This window comes from Quercus suber, unplaced genomic scaffold, assembly GCF_002906115.3.
Source record: "Quercus suber isolate HL8 unplaced genomic scaffold, Cork oak 2.0 scaffold_172, whole genome shotgun sequence".
Taxonomy (NCBI): domain Eukaryota; kingdom Viridiplantae; phylum Streptophyta; class Magnoliopsida; order Fagales; family Fagaceae; genus Quercus; species Quercus suber.
In genome coordinates this window covers 69,859-92,873 of record NW_027069632.1, presented here as the reverse complement: position 1 = coordinate 92,873, position 23,015 = coordinate 69,859, and the positions used below count along the sequence as shown (strand labels likewise).

Below are 23,015 nucleotides of genomic sequence, written 5' to 3'. Positions count from 1 at the left end.
TTTTTAAACAAATTTATGGAACTTAGTAATAGATGGGGATAATTTGCATAACACCAATTAAATATGGAATTCATTGTTTATTTTGATTTTGATTTTATATTTTATTGAGGAGATTTATACATTTTTTTTTTTTGGGTGGAGGAAAAATGTTAGGAAAATGAGGAGATTATTCTTGAGCCAATAGTGAAAGCCAGAGAGCAATTTCTACACTTCTATATTATTGTGTAAGAGCACTCGCAGCAGTAGTACTATATTAGTATATTGCTATATTTTAGCTCCTCAAATACAAAATCATGCTCCAACAATGGAGTTAAATCTTTTTTTTTTTTAACTCCATTGCTAAAAAAAAAAAAAAAAAAAATTATTCAACTGGCCATTAAAATATACAATTTTGCTTCTTCTTTTTTCATTCTTTTATCACACCGTGCCTTTCTCTCTCATTCACGAAACTCATCTCTCTCAACTCCAGTCTCTCAAGCTCACTCTCTCAACTCCGGTCTCTCAGAAGCTCGACGTCACCGACCCACTAGCCATCCCAAGTTGCCGATCAACCTCAGACCCATGCCACCAACCCAGCTCACCCTTACTCAGTTACTTGGTGGTGGTTGTTGTTGTTTTTTTTTTTTTTTTTTTTTTCCCCCTGCTGTGGGCTATGGTGTGGTGGTGGTGGTTGTGGTTGTGTGGGTAGATTAGCGTCAATGGGTGGCTGGGTTCATTGGAATTAGTGGGCGGCTCGGGTGGGTTTCATGGTGGTGGGTGTGGGTGTTGCCTAATGGGTGTGGGCTTGGTTGATTTTTTTTTCTTTATTGTGGGCTGTGTTGGGGTGGTGGTGGTGGTGGTGGTTGTGATGGTTGTGGTGGTGGTTGTGGTTGTGTGTGTGGGTGGGTTGTGATGGTTGTGTGTAGTGGTTGTGTGTAATGGATATATTATTTTATTATAGTAGATATATTATTTTATTGTAATATTTATATTATTTTATTGTGTTAAAAGTTAAAATAGACCCATTGCTGCAGTATGTGTGTACGTAAAATAGATAAAGTAATTTTTGGTGAAGCTAAATAGCTAAATTTTTATCTCTACTGCTGTGAATGCTCTAAGATCCGATAAGAAGAACCATTATAGCTTTTATGACGGGAGATATAGTAAATCAAAAGAAATTCAAGCAAAAAAAAGAAAAGCTAATGCAAAAGAAAAAAAGATAAAAACAATAAATTGGTAATTAAACATCATTTCCCAAACGTCATTAGCAACAGGCCAACAATTTCTCGATGAGTTTATATGAATTACTTTCAGTGATCCTCCCTAAAGTATTTTGAAATATTTCCATATATAGGTTTGAGAATTGAAATGGCCGTTGGAAAATCAAGTTTACCAAAATGCCCTCTACTTAACTCCCAAAGCAACAATCAGTATAGCAAATTAGCAATATTGTATTTGTATGTACCAATAGAGAAACAACATTAGGTACATGGGGATGTTTGTGTCTCTCTCTGCTTTGCTTGCATCTGCATGTTACTCCCACAAGTTTCATGGTAATAATTAAGTGCATAAGCATTAGGGTAAAGCACTTTGGAAACAAGCTCAAAAAAAAAAATAAAAAAAATAAAAACCACTGGCCCTCTGCCCAACACTCATTGCTCCTGACACTTCTCAAAACTGTTCTGTTTCTCTCACTGTTGCTCCACCACCACAACCCAAGTACACATATCAACCAAACCAAGCGAGCATCGTCTGTACTTCTACATCTCTAGAGAGAGAGAGAGAGAGAGAGAGAGTTTTCTAGATTCATAATTCATAGTACCAACTTGGAAGAGTGATTTGAAGAACCCAGAAAGTTGAAAAAACCAAGGTTTGTTTGTAACTCTGAAGCTTATTTTTTGGCTCAAATTGACAAACTTAAGTCACAACCAAACACATCAACATGAAGGACCCGCCGTTTATCAAAACTTCTAAGGGCAAAGTAACAGTTCTATCCTCGTCAAAGTAAGGTAAAAATACTAAACCTTCAAAAAAAAAAAAAAAAAAGATCTGCCTTTTATTTTTTAAAGGCGTTTCTTTTACTTTTGGTTCCAAAATCTCCAAACTCAAAGAGAGTGAAGAAGCTTGATCTATCAGAAGAAGAAGAAGAAGAAAATGGGTTGTTGTTATTCAAGAATAGAGAGAGAAGAGATCGTGTCAAGGTGCAAAGCAAGAAAAAGGTACATGAAACAATTGGTAAAGGCAAGGCAAGCATTCTCAGCAACACACAGCATGTACCTCCGCTCACTTCGTGGTACTGGTTCAGCTCTTCTCCAGTTCGCCAATGCCGAGACCAACCTCCACCACCACCACTACAACAACCACCACTTGCAACCACTTCTTCCTTCTCCGCCGCCGCAGCCTCCAGGTCCACCTCCGCCTCCTCCACCGCCTATGAGTCCCGGCTCCGACACCTGGACATCAATGACTGCCTCGCCAGCTCTACCTCCGCCGCCACCGCCGCCTCCTCCGCCAATGGCGTCGACTTCCACGTGGGATTTCTGGGACCCATTTGTGCCGTCTTCGTCGCTGTCCGTGACGGAGGAGGAGTGGGACGAGGCCACCACGATGGCTTCGGAGGCGGTGGCTACCACGACGGGCATTGGGGCCGCGAGTACCACGCCGCCACCTTCGGTGGTCAGTGGTTTTTCTAAGGACACTACCGGGAGTGAGCTTGCTATGGTGGTGTCAAGGAATAGTAAAGATCTTGTTGAGATTGTGAAAGAGCTTGATGAGTATTTTCTCAAAGCTGCTGATGCTGGTGCCCAAGTCTCAATCCTCTTGGAAGTTTCAAGTTCTATTAGCTATACATCTCAGAGTAAAGGAGGTAAGGCCTTAAAGGGCTTTTTTCTTGGATTTGTGCTATAGATTTGTTTTGCTATGGACTTAAATTTTACTCAAAATGAATTATAAGATTATGGGCATTTTTTTTTCTATATTTTGCTAAATTTTGCAGTAATGAGAGGGATTACTGTCTGTGTCTTTTATTTGGTTTTGGCAGGAAAAGTTTATAACTATGGGTGTAATTTGAGTCCATCGACGTGGACATGGAGTTTGAGTCCAAAATCAAATGGTTTTGGGAAGTTGGGTGAGGAAATGCTTGGAAGTAGTGTTGCAAGCGGGGCTATTGTCAGTAACAGCCATTGTTCAACTGTGGAGAGACTATATGCTTGGGAGAAGAAATTGTATCAGGAAGTCAAGGTAAAATTTTAGTTCAAAGCTTCAAATTTTCTGAGTTTCTGCATGATCCATTGCTCCTTAATTGCCCAAGAAAATAAAATAAAAAAATTTCTCTGCTTCCCTTGTGGGCTCGTGATCGAATTTTCCTTTACATAAAGTCACAAGCACAGAAAACAAAATTAGCAATCTATTTTTGTCCTTTTATGCTTCCATTTTTCCTGTGTTTCTTTTTGCTTTTATAGCTCAAAGAATGACATGTTAATCTCGGGGCCTTTTAACTACAATTGATTAGTCAAAAAGTGGCCACTGGCCCCCATGTGTATCCATTACTATTAGATCAGATGATTCAAATTCTTGTAAAGTTTTGTATTGTGTTTAAGTTTTTTTTTTTTTTTTTTTTGGTCTTCCTTCTACTTGTAATTTTATTGTGTGATGTTGTTAGACTGCTGAGACCTTAAAGATAGAGCATGAGAAAAGGGTGGCACATCTAAGGAAGCTAGAGTTGAAGAGGGCTGACTATGTGAAGACTGAGAAGACCAAGAAAGAGGTTGAAAAGTTGGAATCACAAATGATGGTTGCTTCCCAAGCCATAGAGTCCACCTCTTCTGAGATCATCAAATTAAGAGAAACCGAACTATATCCACAACTTATTGAGCTTGTCAAAGGGTTAGTCTTTTTCCTACCACTCATGCCATGCCCCTTCAATTAAATAATAATAATAGCATAGGACAAGAGCCCTTGAATTCTCTGAGTCCCCCCATCTCTACTCAAGTGAGTTTTTTAAACTCAAAATCCATTGACGAAAGATGAACCATTGGCAGGCATCTTTTGCTCAATTCCTATGGCTTTTCTTCTGAGTTTTCTTTCTGAGTGTAGTTATTTTTTAAGGGCTTTTAGAAAGGCATTCAAACAATGTCTTTTTCTGTATTAATATGATCCAGGATGCAAAGAATACAGTTCTTTTTTTTCTGACACATGGTTTGGGTGTTCAAATTAATAGCTAAAAGATAAGCAATTGACTACTGAACATATCTGGTTTTAGCAGCATGAGAAGTCAACTGTATTGATATTTTTGGGTCAGAAGATTTTTTTTTTTTCTTTGATAAATATTTTTGGGTCAGAAGATATGCATGCTATTGCTAGTACTACAGTAAAAAAAAAAAACTTTTGACTGCTTTTACTGGGTTGTTTCATCATGCCCTTTGTTTGCTTTTGTTGCATAAATATACGGACTACAATTGTGTCATGTACAACCCGTTGAGGGGCCTTGACTAAACCCAAACTTTGTCGGGTGGGTCTCTCTCCTTAGAATTCACTATTCAGGCCTTATCTTTGGCTACCCTTTTTCTTTTGAATGTCTTCCCAAGGGAGACAATATTGTGGCTGTGAGTGTACTATTATTCTGAGGTTTCACTACTTGCACCGGTACTAAGTACGAGTAGATGGGATGCAATCTTGGCTATACTAGCATGCCATGTATGCAACTCAGCCTCGTATTCCCATTTGTAATCCTCAAATATTGATTCCTCTTTTCTTTCCTTTTGGAAATAAACTGTCTTTATTTTAGTATAAACAATAATAAGCACACATCCATTGGACATGCCTAACTAGTAATAAAGAACAAATCTTGCACTTAGCATATGGCATTCACAATGAACCAAAGTTAAGTTAATGTAACCTGTGAATAATGTGCCATTGCCCATAGGCATGCAGATCTTTATACATGCATGATGTGGCATTGGTGAGCCGACGCTATGATATCCTTAGTCTTTGGAATTTTCCATAATTCTTTTCTTTTTCTTTTTTTTCTTTTTTTTTTTCATTTATCTATTTCAAAATATTGGCCTAACTTGCCTTAGGGGAAACTGGGCAAGTCATTTTGTTTAAATTAGCAGTCATTATTTGAATTATACACTTGAACTTTATAAAGATGAAACAAGTCTCAACATTTCAACTCATTGTTTTGTTTTGCAGGTTAATGTGCATGTGGAGGAGCATGTATGAGTGCCACCAAGTCCAAACCCACATAGTTCAGCAGCTGAAATACCTCAAAACCATCCCATCAACTGAAGCCACATCCGAGATTCACAAACAATCGACTCTCCAGCTCGAGCTTGAGGTCCAGCAATGGCACCAGTCCTTTAGCAACCTGGTCAAGGCCCAAAGGGATTACATCCAGTCCCTTGCAGGCTGGCTCCGACTTAGCCTCTTTCAAATCAGCAAAAATCCACTATCCAGAACTTCTCAGGAATCCAAAATTTACTCACTTTGTGAAGAATGGCACATTGCAGTTGAGCATATTCCAGACAGGGTGGCATCTGAAGGGATTAAGAGCCTCTTAACAGTAATCCATGCCATTGTAGTTCAACAAGCAGACGAGCATAAGCAAAAAAAGAAGTCAGAATCTGTATTTAAAGAGCTTGAGAAGAAGGTCACCGAGCTTAGGTCACTCGAGTGCAAGTATGGTCCATATTCCATGGCAGAATCCTATGGCACTACAAGTGGCAAGGACCCAGTTGCAGATAAGCGAGCAAAGGTGGAAATATTGAGAGCAAAGGCAGAGGAGGAGAAAACTAAGCATGAAAAATCGGTCGGTGTAACAAGGGCAATGACACTGAATAATCTTCAGATGAGCTTTCCGCATGTGTTTCAAGCTGTAGTGGGATTTTCTAGCGTGTGTACACAAGCATTTGAATCAGTATACAACAAAGCCAAAACCGCCAGTGAGGAGCTTGATGTGAAGAGGATACTAGGTTGAGAGAAGACCCAGATTTAGGAAAAATGACAGCAGTGGTTTTTGTATATAGAAGTGCATCCTTTTGGTTTTGGCTAGACAAAAGTGAACTCCATAAGATTTTCAGGACTCTCCTCCTTTGCAAATCCATTCGGCTCAGATTTAATTCAGAGTTGAGACTTTTAGTAATTTCCTAGGCTTGAAGACTTTGGTGTTTGTCCAGTGGTTCAGTTAAGTTTGATACACAATATTTGAAAGTTTGAATGTAATTTAGCTAGGAGTTTTCAATTAGATTTTATACCTTCGTTTTGTCTTTGTCATAGGAAAGCGTTTGGATGCTCATGGTTTTACTTCATTGTTTGTTTTCTATTTCTGATGAAGGGTTTTGCTTATGAATGTGGTTTAACATCGTTTTGATCCACTATGTTTTGTATAATGCACTTTTTATCTGAATGTAGAAGCCCAACTTTACAGTCGTCTAGAGATAATAAAAAAATGCCTCTTGGAAAGGTCGCCAAGCGTGGTTGCAAATTGCAATGGTATTGATGGACATTTCTTTTTTTCTTTTTCTTTTTTAGCCATTTTTATATCTAACCCAATTGGCTTCACGTTCGCACATGCTTGATGGGTTGGACCAGTAATACCAGTGAATGGACAAAATTTATGTGTTGTTCCTTAGATTTTTCTCTTAAAATTTAACTATATAATTATTTAACTAAAAAATAGATTTTTATTTAAAAAACACCTAACCTAAATTTTATTCTTAGTGAATTTCAAGGAATCACATATATCTGTATAAAATTATTCTAAATTTTAAATAACTTATTAGACCATGTTTGGTTGGTATGGGAAGAAAAGATAGAATGGAAGATGTGAGAAGGATAATGAAGAAAAATGTGACCCGGGTTTGCCATTTTTTCTCTCTTTTCAAATTGAACAAAAAAGAGAGGAGAAAATGACCTTGAGAACGAAAAAGTCAAAAGTACCCCATTTTTTCTTTCTTTTACTTTTAATAATAAGAGTAGAGTAGTAATTTACTCTTTATCTTTTTACTTTTTTATCCTCTTCTCCAAACAAAACACACAAACAAAACACACATCACACGATGAAAAACATATTTTCTATTCTCCTCCATTCTCCCAACCAAACAAAGTCATATAAATATAATAAAGACCATGTGCGTATTTTTCACTAAAATTTATATATAATTCATTGCATTATCCTTAAATTTTGGTTTAGAATGCCTATCACTGAAACCTGAACTAAACATATACAAGCCAACTAGTACTTGGTCGCTGTACACAAGGAGAAAATTGCTATTATTTACTAGATATATAGCAGATGACCCGACCAAATACAAGCTGTTTCCTCTATCAACCTAAAGGTGCTGGATTAAGCAGCACACTTGCTATGCAACCAAATCAAGCGCTTGTCACCTTTGAGAGACAAGAAAATCTCCCTTGCATTAGGTTTGTTGAATAGATCTAGAGCAGCCAAATAGACCTTTTCATCAACACCTTGCATCTCATCCAGTTCTCTAATACAATCGGCTATGGTATGTCGGGCATTACATTGCAGCATGGCGGCTGTCCTTAGCTTTGAAGCAGCGGCCATCTCCATTATAGCTCCTGCAATAACGTCATCCATTCCTTTACGACCTCTTTTGCGATTTGCTGTTGAACAAGGAGTGGTCGGTTGAGTAGTTTTGTGGTCATCTATAATGTCATCCACTTCATCGGAATCTGACATGGACTCAGGGTGCATGCTCAAGGGATCTGCACATTGAATGGAAGGACTCCCTCCCTCATCTTCAGCAAACAAATCATGTTTCCCATTGGCAGCTGATTCTGAGAATATCAAGCATAGCTCCTTGTAGATTGGGCAGCCAGAGTGTTTCAAAGTCTCGGCATCAGGATGTCCCTGCTAGGCATGTTCCATAGGGAGTAGATGATGGATGATTAATAAAGAACATAAATCAGGCAATCAGGTCCTGCCTCGACTTGGAGGAAGAGGAACTCCAACCTAGAGCAGATATATATTATTGGCTGGTAGTATGACTAAAATTTGGCCTAAAACATCATTCTATGGAATTTTCAACAAAAAATTTGTTACTATCAAGTCCAGCATGCTTTACCCCTTTTGAATACAAAAACAATACAAATTTTTTAATAAATATCAAGGATCAGCAGCCAATGTCATGAGGTTAGAAATATTCCTCCAGCTCAGGCAGGTTTGAATTTTTGTTTTAAAAGGCAACAGATATGAAAGCAACATACCCTGATGTATTCAGTCCATGCTTCATCCTTAGCTATAATAGTCCCTGTGAATTCATCCCAACTGAAATCACTTTGATCAAGAAGTGACTTCACAGTAATATACTGCCTTCTCAAGACTGCATATCGGTTCTTCAATTGCTCCTTGTCCCATTTCAGCCCTGTTTTCTTATAAAATTCATCAGAGATATACCTCCATGCTTTCTTGCTAAAAGAATTTTTTTGTCTGTTCCCTTTTTGAACTTGGTTAATCATCAAGTCTGCAAGTATCTTAGTAAGAGATGTTGTCCATCTAGCTCTTGCTTGGTCGTCCTGCTGAGGTGGTTCTCTTCTTGAGCGAGTTACTCGGCTTGACATCACTAACTCCATAGACAAAACCCCAGGTTTAAAAAAGAAGGGAGGGAAAAAAGCATCAAATGTAACAACCATCACAAAAGCAGCAAACATAACGGCTGCTCAAAGAACACATGTAAATGAGGTGCAAATAACTGCTTGAAGTCTAGGATGAGTTCAAATGGCCACCACCCCAAAAGGGTAGGGAAAATGCAAAGGTGAAAATAGAGATTGGCACGTTAGCCTACAAGATATAATCACCTCTATTAAGTTCTCCTTGGACGAGTCCTACATAATTTATGTGTACAATCGCATCAAAAGGTGATCTCAAAGTCAATCAACTGAATATTATCAAGGCTTCTTCTCAGAATAAACAAAACATACAAAAGAATTTATTTCCCTTCCGAAGATAACCCTAAACATAAAGAGCTCAACTAACAGATTGGGGTTTCCAATTATTCATGTGCAATGCTAAGATGTGGTTATATTGATGCAACTAAAACCACCAGTATGTAACTTTAAAACACCTCATTCAGAAGAAACATAGTATTATATGCTACAAAACATTCTGTACTTGTCGGCACAAAGTAGTAATTCTCACACTCACTGACAAAGATTCTTCTTCAAAGAACTTGCTATTTAAAGTCAATATCGCGCCCCTCACAAATCTATAAAACCACTTAGATTTAAGAAGTAACTTTTGAAGGTTCATAATAACTAATTTTTAACTAACAGTAGCTAAATCGCATAGGAAATTAGACCAAGAAAGGATTATGGATAACTTAAACGAAGACTAGCTCAACAGTACTCAACACAGACAAATACCAAAACACATGAGAAACTCTTACTCTTGTCTCTGTAACTAATTAAAAAAAAAAAAAAAAAAATTCTAAACAAACAAGCAGCTGAATTTTGCATTGCTTTATCTCAAAATCTGTTACTACTTATTAGGGAACTAATTCAAGAATAAACACTAGTGTTTGCGCATCAACTGAAAGAGCATTTGAAAATCATTTTCTTACAATTCACATACACAGCTGTATTTCCTCATATTCATGGACAACAGTATTAACTACGATCCAATTCTCAAAAAATAAAAAATAAAACCTATGATCAGCGCAAATTCCAGCTTTGAATTATTGGTAAAAGAACCATTATTCCTTTTCTAAAGAATACTTTAGAAACCCGGAATTGGGTTCCATTACTCTGTACCAAATAAACCCAACAATTCATCAAAAAAAAAAAAAAAATTTAAAGGCAAAATCAAAACTATGTGCCACCAATATGCATCACCAAACAAAATGTCTACATATAATGAAATAAGAATCCAACAATAACACAGAGAACACTTAGGTTGCGTTCATGCACCCAAAATTAAAATAATAAAAAATAATAATAAAAGCCCTAATGAACAAACGAAAGGTGCTGAGCAAAAACCATAATTTAATGCAAAGTTGAGCTCATGGTGATTATATAATGGACAATTAAATTTATTAGGAAAATGAAGAATAATTGGAAAGCCCTAAAATTTGGAAAAATGAGATTATATTAATAGCCAGGTAAACAAAAACCCTGAAGAAGCAGAGAGAGAGAGAGAGAGAGGAAAGCAATGCACCTTTGAGAAAAACCCTGAGTGACTCGCAGTGGCGCTGAAGATTATTTGGCAATAGGAGATTGCACTAGTAGAAGAAAAAAAAAAAATTCTAATAAAATAATGAAAACTACTTTTTGAAATAGCCCATTATAAACATTTCTCTGATTTTGGGAACTGAGCATTGTTTGGTTGGAGGGTTGAAAAAATGAAAAAATAAAATTTTTTTTTATTTTTTTTATGTGTTTGGTTAGAGGAGTGGAAAAGTGAGATGGTGAAAAACTTTTTTGTTTGATTGAAAAAAATATATATATTATCATTTAATTTTGTCTTACCAACAAAAAAAATAGTAATTTATATAAATTGACTATTACATCCTTGTTACATAATATGTAAGAAATAAATTTATCTGTACTCATTAAATAATATAAAATTTATCACATTATACATATAATTTTTATTATTATAATGTTAAAATTACAATAGTGTACTTGCATTAAAAAAAATTTACATATTCTCAGCAACGTGGTCAGCAACTTGGCAAACTTTACACTCATTAAAAAAGAAACTTTATTTAACCATTCAACGCGGTCAGCAACTAGGCAAACTTTCTTCACCAGGGCAATATACCATTCATCCAACATTTAAACTTTCTTCATCAGGTCACGGGTAAAGTGAGAGTTAGCCAGGTAGGTGGGATGAATAAATTAGAGGGTATTTGTGTAAAATGCATCTTGCCGCACTTTTCCTCCTCATTTTCCTCCAAAATTGGGAGAATAAAAAAAGGTGGGCTCGAAGGGAAAATTTTCTTCTCTATTTTCTGTCTCTCCTGTTTTCCCTCCTTAATCAAACAGTAGAAAATGTCATTTTCTACCCTATTTTCCTTTCCTTATTTTCCATTATCTCTGTTTTTAGCCTAACCAAACATACCCTTGAGAGCTTTTGGTGAAGAAAATTCGTTTATTCTTTCAAACAAGGCTAGCTTTGTCTTTGGATGATTCGGGACAAAAATGTCATTGCACCCTCCACCCAGACCTGTTTTTGTTTTTGGGTAATGGGTATTGAAAATTCTTAGGTGAGAAATAATGTTTTTTTCTCTTACATTCAAGGTAGACTCTACTATGAATTTAATAAGTGAACTTCACTATAAACGTGAGAGAAGGGAGCACTATTCTCCATGCTCTCGAGACTTCCTAAGAATTACTTAATAGATATTACTCGAATTAGGATCCTCCCTACTCCCAAATTTTGTTTACCTTTTTTATAACCCTTCTTTTTTATTTATTTTTTAAATTTTTTTAATTTAATAATTAAGATTTAGAGTTATTTTTTTAACTCTTAATCTTAACCATTGATTATTATTGCATTAGGTACAATAATCTAAGTATTGCACATGACCTCAATTCGGTACTACTCCTGTCCTAATTGCTCTTGCAAAAGTGGTAAAATTATCCCCAACTCTTTGCAAGTGTGCAGCTGTGCCTCACTCTATGTAAATTCTGAAATAAGTTCTTTTGTCTTCTTTTACTTTTTGACGTCATTCATCATGCAACTTTCGAGTCCATAGAGCACTCGAATTAGCTCGCGCAAAAAGGGGATTTTGCCCAACCAACCCCAAATATCACCAACAAGAGCACTGTTGTTATTAGAGCATTGCACTTGGATTCCAGAAATTAGTGCAATGTGCGCGTTTAAGCTCAAAAATGTTTAATTCATATATAAGGTACAAGGTAGATTTTCCTCAGATAACTGGTTGCAAGGTGAGTAGGAGAGGATTCACGGATTGAACATGATTTTGTAAATTTTTCCAACAATCTTAACAAAGGATGAAGAACAACATAATCCTAAAGAAATGGGAAGAGGCGAAAGGGTGAGTTGATGAAAAGGCATGATTTTGATGATGATTTTTCACAATCACAACTGGGATTTTGGGCTTGTTACTTTGCTTGTGAAATTTTGGAATCCTAGTTTTTTTTTTTTTTTTAGTAAAACATTCATTACCACAATGTATAAGATTGCTAAAATTCTTTTATCGTTCTCTCACCAAGTACTAGTAAGATCATTGGAAACACGATTGTTAAAGAAACAAACAAGAATCTAATTAGCATTCACCCAATTAAAAAAAAAAAAAAAACTAGGATTCCAAAATTTCACAAGCAAAGTAACAAGCCCAAAATCCCAGTTGTGATTGTGAAAAATCATCATCAAAATCATGCCTTTTCATCAACTCACCCTTTCGCCTCTTCCCATTTCTTTAGGATTATGTTGTTCTTCATCCTTTGTTAAGATTGTTGGAAAAATTTACAAAATCATGTTCAATCCGTGAATCCTCTCCTACTCACCTTGCAACCAGTTATCTGAGGAAAATCTACCTTGTACCTTATATATGAATTAAACATTTTTGAGCTTAAACGCGCACATTGCACTAATTTCTGGAATCCAAGTGCAATGCTCTAATAACAACAGTGCTCTTGTTGGTGATATTTGGGGTTGGTTGGGCAAAATCCCCTTTTTGCGCGAGCTAATTCGAGTGCTCTATGGACTCGAAAGTTGCATGATGAATGACGTCAAAAAGTAAAAGAAGACAAAAGAACTTATTTCAGAATTTACATAGAGTGAGGCACAGCTGCACACTTGCAAAGAGTTGGGGATAATTTTACCACTTTTGCAAGAGCAATTAGGACAGGAGTAGTACCGAATTGAGGTCATGTGCAATACTTAGATTATTGTACCTAATGCAATAATAATCAATGGTTAAGATTAAGAGTTAAAAAAATAACTCTAAATCTTAATTATTAAATTAAAAAAATTTAAAAAATAAATAAAAAAGAAGGGTTATAAAAAAGGTAAACAAAATTTGGGAGTAGGGAGGATCCTAATTCGAGTAATATCTATTAAGTAATTCTTAGGAAGTCTCGAGAGCATGGAGAATAGTGCTCCCTTCTCTCACGTTTATAGTGAAGTTCACTTATTAAATTCATAGTAGAGTCTACCTTGAATGTAAGAGAAAAAAACATTATTTCTCACCTAAGAATTTTCAATACCCATTACCCAAAAACAAAAACAGGTCTGGGTGGAGGGTGCAATGACATTTTTGTCCCGAATCATCCAAAGACAAAGCTAGCCTTGTTTGAAAGAATAAACGAATTTTCTTCACCAAAAGCTCTCAAGGGTATGTTTGGTTAGGCTAAAAACAGAGATAATGGAAAATAAGGAAAGGAAAATAGGGTAGAAAATGACATTTTCTACTGTTTGATTAAGGAGGGAAAACAGGAGAGACAGAAAATAGAGAAGAAAATTTTCCCTTCGAGCCCACCTTTTTTTATTCTCCCAATTTTGGAGGAAAATGAGGAGGAAAAGTGCGGCAAGATGCATTTTACACAAATACCCTCTAATTTATTCATCCCACCTACCTGGCTAACTCTCACTTTACCCGTGACCTGATGAAGAAAGTTTAAATGTTGGATGAATGGTATATTGCCCTGGTGAAGAAAGTTTGCCTAGTTGCTGACCGCGTTGAATGGTTAAATAAAGTTTCTTTTTTAATGAGTGTAAAGTTTGCCAAGTTGCTGACCACGTTGCTGAGAATATGTAAATTTTTTTTAATGCAAGTACACTATTGTAATTTTAACATTATAATAATAAAAATTATATGTATAATGTGATAAATTTTATATTATTTAATGAGTACAGATAAATTTATTTCTTACATATTATGTAACAAGGATGTAATAGTCAATTTATATAAATTACTATTTTTTTTGTTGGTAAGACAAAATTAAATGATAATATATATATTTTTTTCAATCAAACAAAAAAGTTTTTCACCATCTCACTTTTCCACTCCTCTAACCAAACACATAAAAAAAATAAAAAAAAATTTTATTTTTTCATTTTTTCAACCCTCCAACCAAACAATGCTCAGTTCCCAAAATCAGAGAAATGTTTATAATGGGCTATTTCAAAAAGTAGTTTTCATTATTTTATTAGAATTTTTTTTTTTTCTTCTACTAGTGCAATCTCCTATTGCCAAATAATCTTCAGCGCCACTGCGAGTCACTCAGGGTTTTTCTCAAAGGTGCATTGCTTTCCTCTCTCTCTCTCTCTCTCTGCTTCTTCAGGGTTTTTGTTTACCTGGCTATTAATATAATCTCATTTTTCCAAATTTTAGGGCTTTCCAATTATTCTTCATTTTCCTAATAAATTTAATTGTCCATTATATAATCACCATGAGCTCAACTTTGCATTAAATTATGGTTTTTGCTCAGCACCTTTCGTTTGTTCATTAGGGCTTTTATTATTATTTTTTATTATTTTAATTTTGGGTGCATGAACGCAACCTAAGTGTTCTCTGTGTTATTGTTGGATTCTTATTTCATTATATGTAGACATTTTGTTTGNTTGGGGGGGGGGGGGGGTTTGTTAAAATATTATAATGTTCAAGCATATATAACTGCAAAGCTGGGGTTTGATTTATCTTATATTGACCAACAAAGCTATTCCTTTTGCCACTTAAGATTATTTACATGTGTGCTAATGGGTTGTAGACCAAGATGAATTTCTTGTGCGGGATAAATTCTCAAGATTGCCACTGAAAATGGATGCTCCAGAGAAGGTTCTCTGTCAAGCACATGGGCAAGCAAGGCCTATTGCTGATTTTCTACATGAAAATGGTAATCTTATTATCTGCAAATTGTGATTTCTTTTATGATTACTACCATTGCTTTCTGTTCTGCACACACGCGAACATGTGTGGTGACTTGTGTTTTTGACTTACCAGAAACTTTTGTTGAATTCTTTCATACAAGATGCCACTGGTTTCTAACTGTTGCATATAATTTTCTTGTAGTTCTAGATTTCCTGTGTGAGGAGATCATGCGTGCCAGAGATGCGGAAAGTGAGGAAAATTACGTGGCTACAAACGGCAATCCCCCCCCCCCCCCCCAAAAAATAATAATAATAATAATAATCCATTTCAGGGTACACAGTGACAAACATATTCAACACAATTAAGCCTTAATCCCAATTACACACATTACAGGACATAACTTAAAATTGAAAGTTACTTTTCCCAGAACGTACCCATTAATACCGTGGCATTTTCAGTCTCTCTTTTGTTATGCAGAAACTTCCCAAGAGCATGAAAAAGAGAAAGTGTCTCATCTCTGCCAAATTTCAGGGAAAATTCACCGTCCAAAGCGCTGATCTCATCTGATTTTTCTCTCAAATATGTGGTAGTGGTATCACACAAAGATAAAGAACACAAGGGATCTGGCTTGAGGCAACAGAACTGTAAAGATGTGATTGCATTTCGGATGTCACCTCCACTTGCTTTTGCTATTAGATCAATCTGTTCAGCAGTCACATTAAACCGCTCTAGTCTGCATATTCTTGAAAGCGTCTTCTTAATGGAATTATTTGTAATAGGATTGAAAGCAACCTGAAAACTTCCAGGTCCAGTTTAAAATGAGCATTCAATAACAACAGTACATAATAATGGATACTGATTTGTCCAAGAAAGTAACCTTACAAGCCCCAGCACTCTCAAGATACAACTTAAGTTCTTCTGAGCATCTTGCGGTCTGGTCCGCCGAATCAGCTTCACCATAGTCTGTGAGCAATATAGCTGTTGGTATCCGAGTTGATCGCACAAGAAGATGCAAACATTTTTTAAGTCTTCCAAAAGCAACTTTTCCATTCGCCATTGGAAGATCATCAATGAGGAGTATGTTAGACGATTTTGGCTCTTTAGCAGAAGACGATGGTATCAATCCATACTTCCTTATTCTCTCAACAAAAATTTCAAACTCATCCAACTTAGATGTATAGGTTATCCCTGGTAGTGGAAGCATAATCACTATCAGAAAGTAAAAAACCATAGTACTTTGTTTGAGCACTCTGCACACAACAATTCATGAACAGAATGTAGTTCAAATACCTGCACTAGAGTTATGCAGATGCTCTTGCCAAATAACTGGGGTAGGTGTGTTCCATTCACATATTCTGGCTCCAAGGTGAGATGCAATTACATGAATAGTTGCCTGAAAAAATGAGAAGCGAGATTTTCAAAATGAATGAATCACCCTTCAACAATACAATAACAGGGAAAACATATTAATGCATCAATGAAGAGGTTAAGAACATACAGATTTTCCAACTCCAGCTTGCCCGGTGATGACAAGAACATAATGGCCAAATTCATCCTATAAATTAAGAAGAAGAGATCATGAGGCTCCAAAAAAATGATTATACAAAAGGAAAAAAGGGAACAGATGGATAACTATGCTCACATAGATTAATAAAATCAAGTCACATAATAGACCCCAATGTTAAAATGGCAATCCAAAATCTCCAACCCATTGGTAGAAAGAGAGAAAATAAATTACAGGCAGTAGAGATGAAACAAAATATCAGTAACCTACAGTCAAGCACCTTTTGAATAATAGGCGGTCAAAGTTTTTGACATTTTAAGATGATATGAGTGTGGTGCAGCCACAGCTTTAATGTTGCTGTGGTGTTCTAGTTTATAATCATTACAGGAAACTGCTCATCAGTTCCATCATCATTGTCATCGTCCCTAAAACTCTAGGGAACTGCAACTTGTCCTGACCACGTTTTCAAACAAGCTAAAGCCACCTTTGAATGAAAGCAAAGGTGTTGGAAGAAATTTGCAAAAACTGTTATGAGTTCCAATTTCATTTTAAACAAGTAACAAAAGCAAAATCTTTAATGGAAGGCTTCTACAGTCATTTGTGCAGTGATGAAGAAACCAAGACCTCTTGGTTATACTAAAATCCACGGAAACCAAACATCCTTGCTTCATTGCATGTGAATTGCTCTATCCTAAATATTTTATCACAATTTACTGCTAGTTCACTGTAGTACTGATTTGTTTCTTCCTTCTTCCTCATTTTGTCTTTTTAATTTTTGTTTTCCCTTTCATTTTGCAGGAAAGGAACCCATATATCAAGACAATAGCCATGATTATAACATTATTACCTTAGAAGATGTCAATCTTTCTTCAAACCATACTTTAACTTCTTCAACCTGCAGTAGAAAGAACAAAAGAGATCAACATATTGTTCCTATGATCAAAATTGAGCAAATTAACTTGACCTTTTTTTTTTTATAAGTAAATTAACTTGACCTTTTTCTTGTGAACAGCTAGCTCTTCCAAGGAACGAGGTTTGTATTTATCAACCCATAACCCATTCGCATTGCTCCCACCAAAACCTGATACGCGTTCTCGTTTCCCTATAAAAGGCCAGTGATAAACAAGCAATTATAAGAATTATCAATTGCCAAAATAAATAAATAAAAGAATGGTAACATCTGCATTTAAGGTGATAATTATTTAACTTTTATAACTCAACCAAGTAGATTTAGAACACGAGTTATTTAAACTATTTTGCCCATAATCCAGTCTTTTTAATACTTAAAAAGTTATTTACATGAAGCCTGAGCACATAACAACATAATGCAAAGCATGCCATGAAACCATGTTTTCGGAATCAGAGCCCTCAATAATAATAAAGCTAGTATGCCGATGCCAGCCAAAATACAAAGAATCAACAACAATGGCGTACCAGCAGATACCTTGAACCCATTAAACACTTCATCAAAATCGTCATACAAGAATCCAATCTGCATTGAATGAAATCAAATCGTCAGATTTGCAGTACTTGAGCAACAACATCAGACATTAGAAGAAATACAAAGATTGATCACAAATAGTTTATGAAAGAATACAGGCGAATCGAGAGGAAAATGAACACATTTATCACAATAAATGGTAGTTGCTCGGTTTGATTTCACAGAATATGTTGAGAAAGTAAAACATAAAAATCAAATTCACAGACATTGCATCCCAAAATTTTCAGCTAAAAAACTATGATTTTGTGATACACTCACACTCAGTATACATAAAACAAAAATACAATTCAAATTTACAAAAGAGAAAACATAGAAAGGTAAACTATACCTCATTTACATTACTCGATTCTTTACTCAAGCGAGACCTAGAATTCGAAATGCGAGCCTTCTTGGCTCCTCTAGGGTTAGGGTTTGAGCGAGTAACCAGTGACCTAGATTTCGGTTTCGAATAGCTCCGATTGGAACTCAACGAACGTTCATTTTCTTCGTCATCGGAGGACAACACAACTAAGTTGTTCCTCTTCCCCATCACCACCGCTTAATTTCTAGGACTTTGTGAGGAAATAGCAGGCTCGCAATTCCTCCATAGTTTCAACAACCGCTAATGGTGGAGAAGCATTGTTACTTCAGCGAAATCAAAGAGGCAAAATATTTTTCGAACTCTTTGAAATGAAAAAAGCGTAATCAGGAAGCTTTCAGTGTGAGATGTGAGAGAGAGAAAACGAATAATAAGAGGAATCGAACTGTGAAATGTAGAGAGATTTCGCGGGCACTGAAAAAACGCGGGGTTTTGTAGTGAGGTTTTTGAGAAAGGAGAAGGTGTACCTGAGAAGCTAATGGGGAGCGATGTTATTGTGTGATCGCAGTGTGTACTGAAATATTCAGTGATAATAATCTCAACCATCGGATTTCTTTTCAGATTAAGATGTGTCAATTTATAACAAAGGAAAATAGTGTGAGGTAATTGTTGATAAACATTTAAAAAATTAAGAAAAAAAATAATTTAAAGAAATGTAATAAATACTTTAATGTAGAGTACTAGAGTGTTTTGAAAAATGATTACATAAAATAGAAAAAAAAAGTTTTTGTACTAAAATCGACATAAACTTTTGTGGAATTGATGCAAATTTTACCTTGTTCAAAGCCACAACAAGGTTTCAAACATAACGTCCTATTCTTTTTTATTATGCATGAATTGCATGGTTAAATAAGAATGAATAAATAAAATTTAATATCATATATATTCTATATCTATATTTACTACCTCACTTTGAATTTTCCACAAAATCATTATTTTATTTATCTGATTTTTAAACCAAATTTTACCAATACAAATGTGTTTTTTATTATTTTTATTTTTATGTTGTGTACTTCAATCCTATTCGGTCTATTTTGGTTCAATTCAGTCTTATTTGGTCAATTATGTCCACTTCGGTCCTATTCGGTCTACACTGTTTCATTCGGTCCATTAGATTCTATTCAGTCCACATTACTCTTATTCGGTCCACTTCGGTTCTATTAGGTGTATTCAGTTTAATTTGGTCCTATAAGGTCTATATTGGTTCTATTCAGTCCATATTGCTCTTATTCGGTCCACTTCGGTCCTATTCCATATATTCTGTCAAATTTGGTCCTATTCGGTCCATTCAGTTCTATTCAGTCCACATGGTTCTTATTCGGTCCGATTCAGTCTTATTCGGTCTATTATGTTAACTTTGGTCCTATTAGGTCTACATTGGTTCTGTTCGGTCCATTCAGTACTATTTAGTCCACAATGCTCTTATTCGGTCCACTTCAGTCCTATTCGATCTATTCTGTCAACTTTGGTCCTATTCGGTTCATTCGGCTCTATTCAGTCAGCATGGCTCTTATTCAGTGCACTTCCGTTCTATTTGGTCTATTCATTCAACTTTGGTCATATTCGGTCCATTCGGTTCTATTCGGTCCACATTGCTTTTATTCGGTCCACTATGGTTCTATTCGGTCCATCCGGTTCTATTCAGTCCACTTTGATTTATTCAGTCCAATTCGGTATTTTCTGTCAAATTTGGTTCTATTCAGTCTACATTGGTCCTATTAGGTCCATTCAGTTTAATTCGATCCACTATGGTCCCATCCGGTCCATAATCGTCCTTCTCGGTCCATTATATCCACTACGGTCTTATTCAGTCCACTTTAGTTTTATTTGGTGCACACTGGTCCTATTCGGTCCGTTATATCCACTACGGTCTTATTCGGTCCAATTTGGTCATATTCAGTCCATTTTATCCATTCTATCCACTTTGGTCCTATTCGGTCCTATTTACTCTACTTTGGTCCGATTCAGTCCATTTTTACTTCAGTCAACTTTGGCCCATTCAATCTATTTTTGTGCAATTACCTAATGCGAAGGGACAGATTTAGCTTTAGGACGTTCACTTATTGAAGTAACTATTGTGTTATCAAGAGACTCATTAAACCACAAGAGAGTCAACGGCTGCTTGAAGGTTCTCCTACGAACAAAAATATCCTCAATTTTCAAGTCACGAATAATAGAACACCAAGCTGGTCCAAGCACATGCTGATAAATAATTAAATAATTAATTAGACAAGAGTGTATGCCATCGCTAACCTTAGCAAACAGCACTGCTAACGGCTGACATTTTGGTAACTACAAAAATCTTGGTTAAGGGCCATGACAATACGCTACAGAAATTCAGTTGCTATCAAACTTTCAAAGTCCAGAGACAAGCTCCCACAATCGGCCTTGTACGTACAGAATCGATTTTACTGCATCCTCATGTTTTTAACTAGTCGATTAAGGAATTTTCAGTTCAAGAACATATGCTTATTTTCTCAGTCCAATTCATAGCACAATATATTTTATTTTATTTTATTTTGTAGATTGTTTCCCCTCAGCTCTTTGTAAGGGTGGTAATTTGTATTGTCGGGTCATGTTCATATCATGTTAAGGTAAATGTATTTGATTAAATGGGTTTTATCCGAACACAATTTGTTTGATAATTCTGTCAAAGCATATCAATAAGGATACAAAACAACTTGTTCATTAAACAGGTTAACACAACACAACCTATATAACATACTCAATAAACAAGTTTTGTTGGGTTGATGTACAATACCATTTCAACCTATATATATATATATATATTAAAAAAAAATTCTAAAATGCTTAACTTTTTTTTTTTAATTTAAATTTTATAAAATAATTTAATAGTTGAGAGATATCTTTATCAAACCAAGATATGCTAGTTGAGTTATAAACCTCTTGGCAACATATTTGTATATCATTAAAGCACATCTATATATCTATATATATAATTGTGCGGCGCCCGAACTGTTGGGCCTACTCAGCCCCAAGTCTCCGCACCAAAACACGCGGTCTTTGGGCCCAATCCTCACTCACCCTACGGCCCAACCCTCGCTAGCACAGCTCGGGGGTGCCGGGCTTCACTGCTAAGTTATGATCGGCACATTTTTTACCGAGCATGTTCGGAGGTATCATTAACAGCGCATCAACTTTGTTCGGCTCAAAGAAGGCCCTCCAAGCGCCACTACCTAGCTCTAACCTGAAGTGGGCACCAAGTCCCAAAGCCACCCAGGCCGAGACTCACACTTACCATCCCCCTAATTGGACCCTCCGTAGCACTAAGCACGCACCAACCCTGCCGAGCTGCCGACGAAGGTGGGAACCAAGTCCCAAAGCCACCCATAACTAATCTCCCACTTAGAGAAAATCCTACTGGACCCTCTGTTGCACAAACATGAGGGTATTGATAACCTACGCCTGAGCTGAGCACTATAAATAAGAGGGAAGGATAAGAAAGTGAGGGTTGGTCACAAAAAGGGGAGAAAAGAGAACAGGGGTAACAGAGAAGAGAAACAGAGAGTCCGAGAGGAGTTGGAGGAAAGATTGTGTTGCCGAGAAGGAGAAAAGTGATCTCATTGAATCCTTAGTTGTAGAACTACCCACAGTAGGAAATTCAGCCCAACAAACAAATTAGTTGTGAGCGCAAGTGGGGTTGAGCCCATTGGCCTCATTTGCGACCCGCACAATAATAATAGGTGAAGCAGAGAGAAAATCCAATTAGATTTCAATTGGATTCTCAATTTTGCGCCACTTGTCCTAACCAAAACTCAAAAAAAAAAAAAAAAATCTAATTAGATTATAAATTTGACTCCAATTTTGTGTCATGTATCTTATCTAAATTTTCTAATTTTTGTGCCCAAATAAATAATGCATTAACATTTAACACGGAAGCCAAGAAAACCACAATGATAATGCTCATTAGCCTAAGCAAGAACATCTTACTTGCACACTTTTATGGAGATTATAAATTAGACTCCAATTTTGTGTCATGTATCTTATCTAAATTTTTTAATTTTTATGCTCAAATAAATGATGCATTAACATTTAACACGGAAGTCAAGAAAACCACAATAATAATACTCATTAGCTTAAGCAAGAACATCTCACCTACACACTTTTATGGGTAATCTCAATAGAGTCTGGAACTCTTCTAATCCCACAACCAGAACCAAGAAGTCCAACAAGAAAGACTATAAAACTAAAACATTATCTCCTCCTAATTCCATATTGTCATCCCATGTCTCCTCCTCTCTCAACCTCTACCACTAGATCCACACATTACCCTCTCCTCCTTTTTACGGATTTCTCAGAGTAAGGTCAGGTTCAAACACAATGTTCAATCCCACTCTTCCTTACTTCACACTCTCATACATTAACGCTTCATTGGCACCTCCAAGAAGATTTCAAGCTCAATGATCCGTTTTTATTTTTTAATGCCTCTTTATATATTTTAAATAATAAAATGCAATATTCTCTTTTTTCTTCACTGTAGCATCACTTAAATAATAAAATGCAATATTCTCTTTCTTTTTTTTTTCTTTTTTTTTTCTTTTTTTTATCTAATACTATCCTATGTATGATAAACTAAAAAAAAAAAAGAAAAAAAAAATGGTCTCATTTAATCCATATAAATAAATATAATTTTTTTATCAACTATAACTATAAATTTTAAATTTAGAATTAATGACTATAAGCATTTTAATAGTTACATTGAGAAATTATTTGTTCATCCCTAAAGTCCCTAACCATTTTACCCCAAAAAAAAATTCTCATTTTATTTATATTTACTTACATTGCATATTTTTAATTTGGATAAAATTTGCATTTCATTTTCAATTATTATAATTTATTAGTATGTAACCCCGT

The 23,015-nt window shown here is 35.7% G+C and overlaps 3 protein-coding genes across 6 annotated transcripts; 1 reads left to right on the top strand and 2 right to left on the bottom strand.

Annotated features, from left to right (window-relative positions):
• The first annotated feature begins 1,510 nt into the window (after positions 1–1,510).
• On the top strand, positions 1,511–6,407 carry LOC112035424 (protein ALTERED PHOSPHATE STARVATION RESPONSE 1). The gene is made up of 4 exons (XM_024068251.2): positions 1,511–2,845; positions 3,020–3,219; positions 3,641–3,864; positions 5,173–6,407. The coding sequence occupies exons 1-4, from the start codon at positions 2,134–2,136 to the stop codon at positions 5,954–5,956; spliced, it is 1,920 nt and encodes a 639-aa protein (XP_023924019.1). The 5' UTR covers positions 1,511–2,133; the 3' UTR covers positions 5,957–6,407.
• A 678-nt stretch (positions 6,408–7,085) lies between these two features.
• On the bottom strand, positions 7,086–10,258 carry LOC112035435 (L10-interacting MYB domain-containing protein). Of its 4 annotated transcripts, none has more exons than XR_010630686.1 (3): positions 10,154–10,258; positions 8,209–8,564; positions 7,086–7,954 (listed from the first exon to the last, which is right to left on the bottom strand). XR_010630686.1 is itself a non-coding variant. In XM_065778035.1 (3 exons), the coding sequence occupies exons 2-3, from the start codon at positions 8,560–8,562 to the stop codon at positions 7,325–7,327; spliced, it is 882 nt and encodes a 293-aa protein (XP_065634107.1). In that variant the 5' UTR covers positions 8,563–8,564; positions 10,154–10,257; the 3' UTR covers positions 7,086–7,324. The 4 variants fall into 4 exon arrangements, 3 of the variants coding, with proteins under 3 accessions (XP_065634107.1, XP_065634106.1, XP_023924033.2); XM_065778035.1 differs by having other exon boundaries at positions 7,086–7,852; positions 10,154–10,257; XM_065778034.1 differs by having other exon boundaries at positions 7,086–7,852; positions 8,209–8,826; positions 10,154–10,230.
• A 4,933-nt stretch (positions 10,259–15,191) lies between these two features.
• On the bottom strand, positions 15,192–18,656 carry LOC112038761 (cell cycle checkpoint protein RAD17). The gene is made up of 8 exons (XM_024071602.2): positions 18,111–18,656; positions 17,716–17,773; positions 17,277–17,383; positions 17,129–17,176; positions 16,276–16,332; positions 16,068–16,170; positions 15,655–15,965; positions 15,192–15,569 (listed from the first exon to the last, which is right to left on the bottom strand). The coding sequence occupies exons 1-8, from the start codon at positions 18,309–18,311 to the stop codon at positions 15,192–15,194; spliced, it is 1,263 nt and encodes a 420-aa protein (XP_023927370.1). The 5' UTR covers positions 18,312–18,656.
• Positions 18,657–23,015: the final 4,359 nt, after the last annotated feature.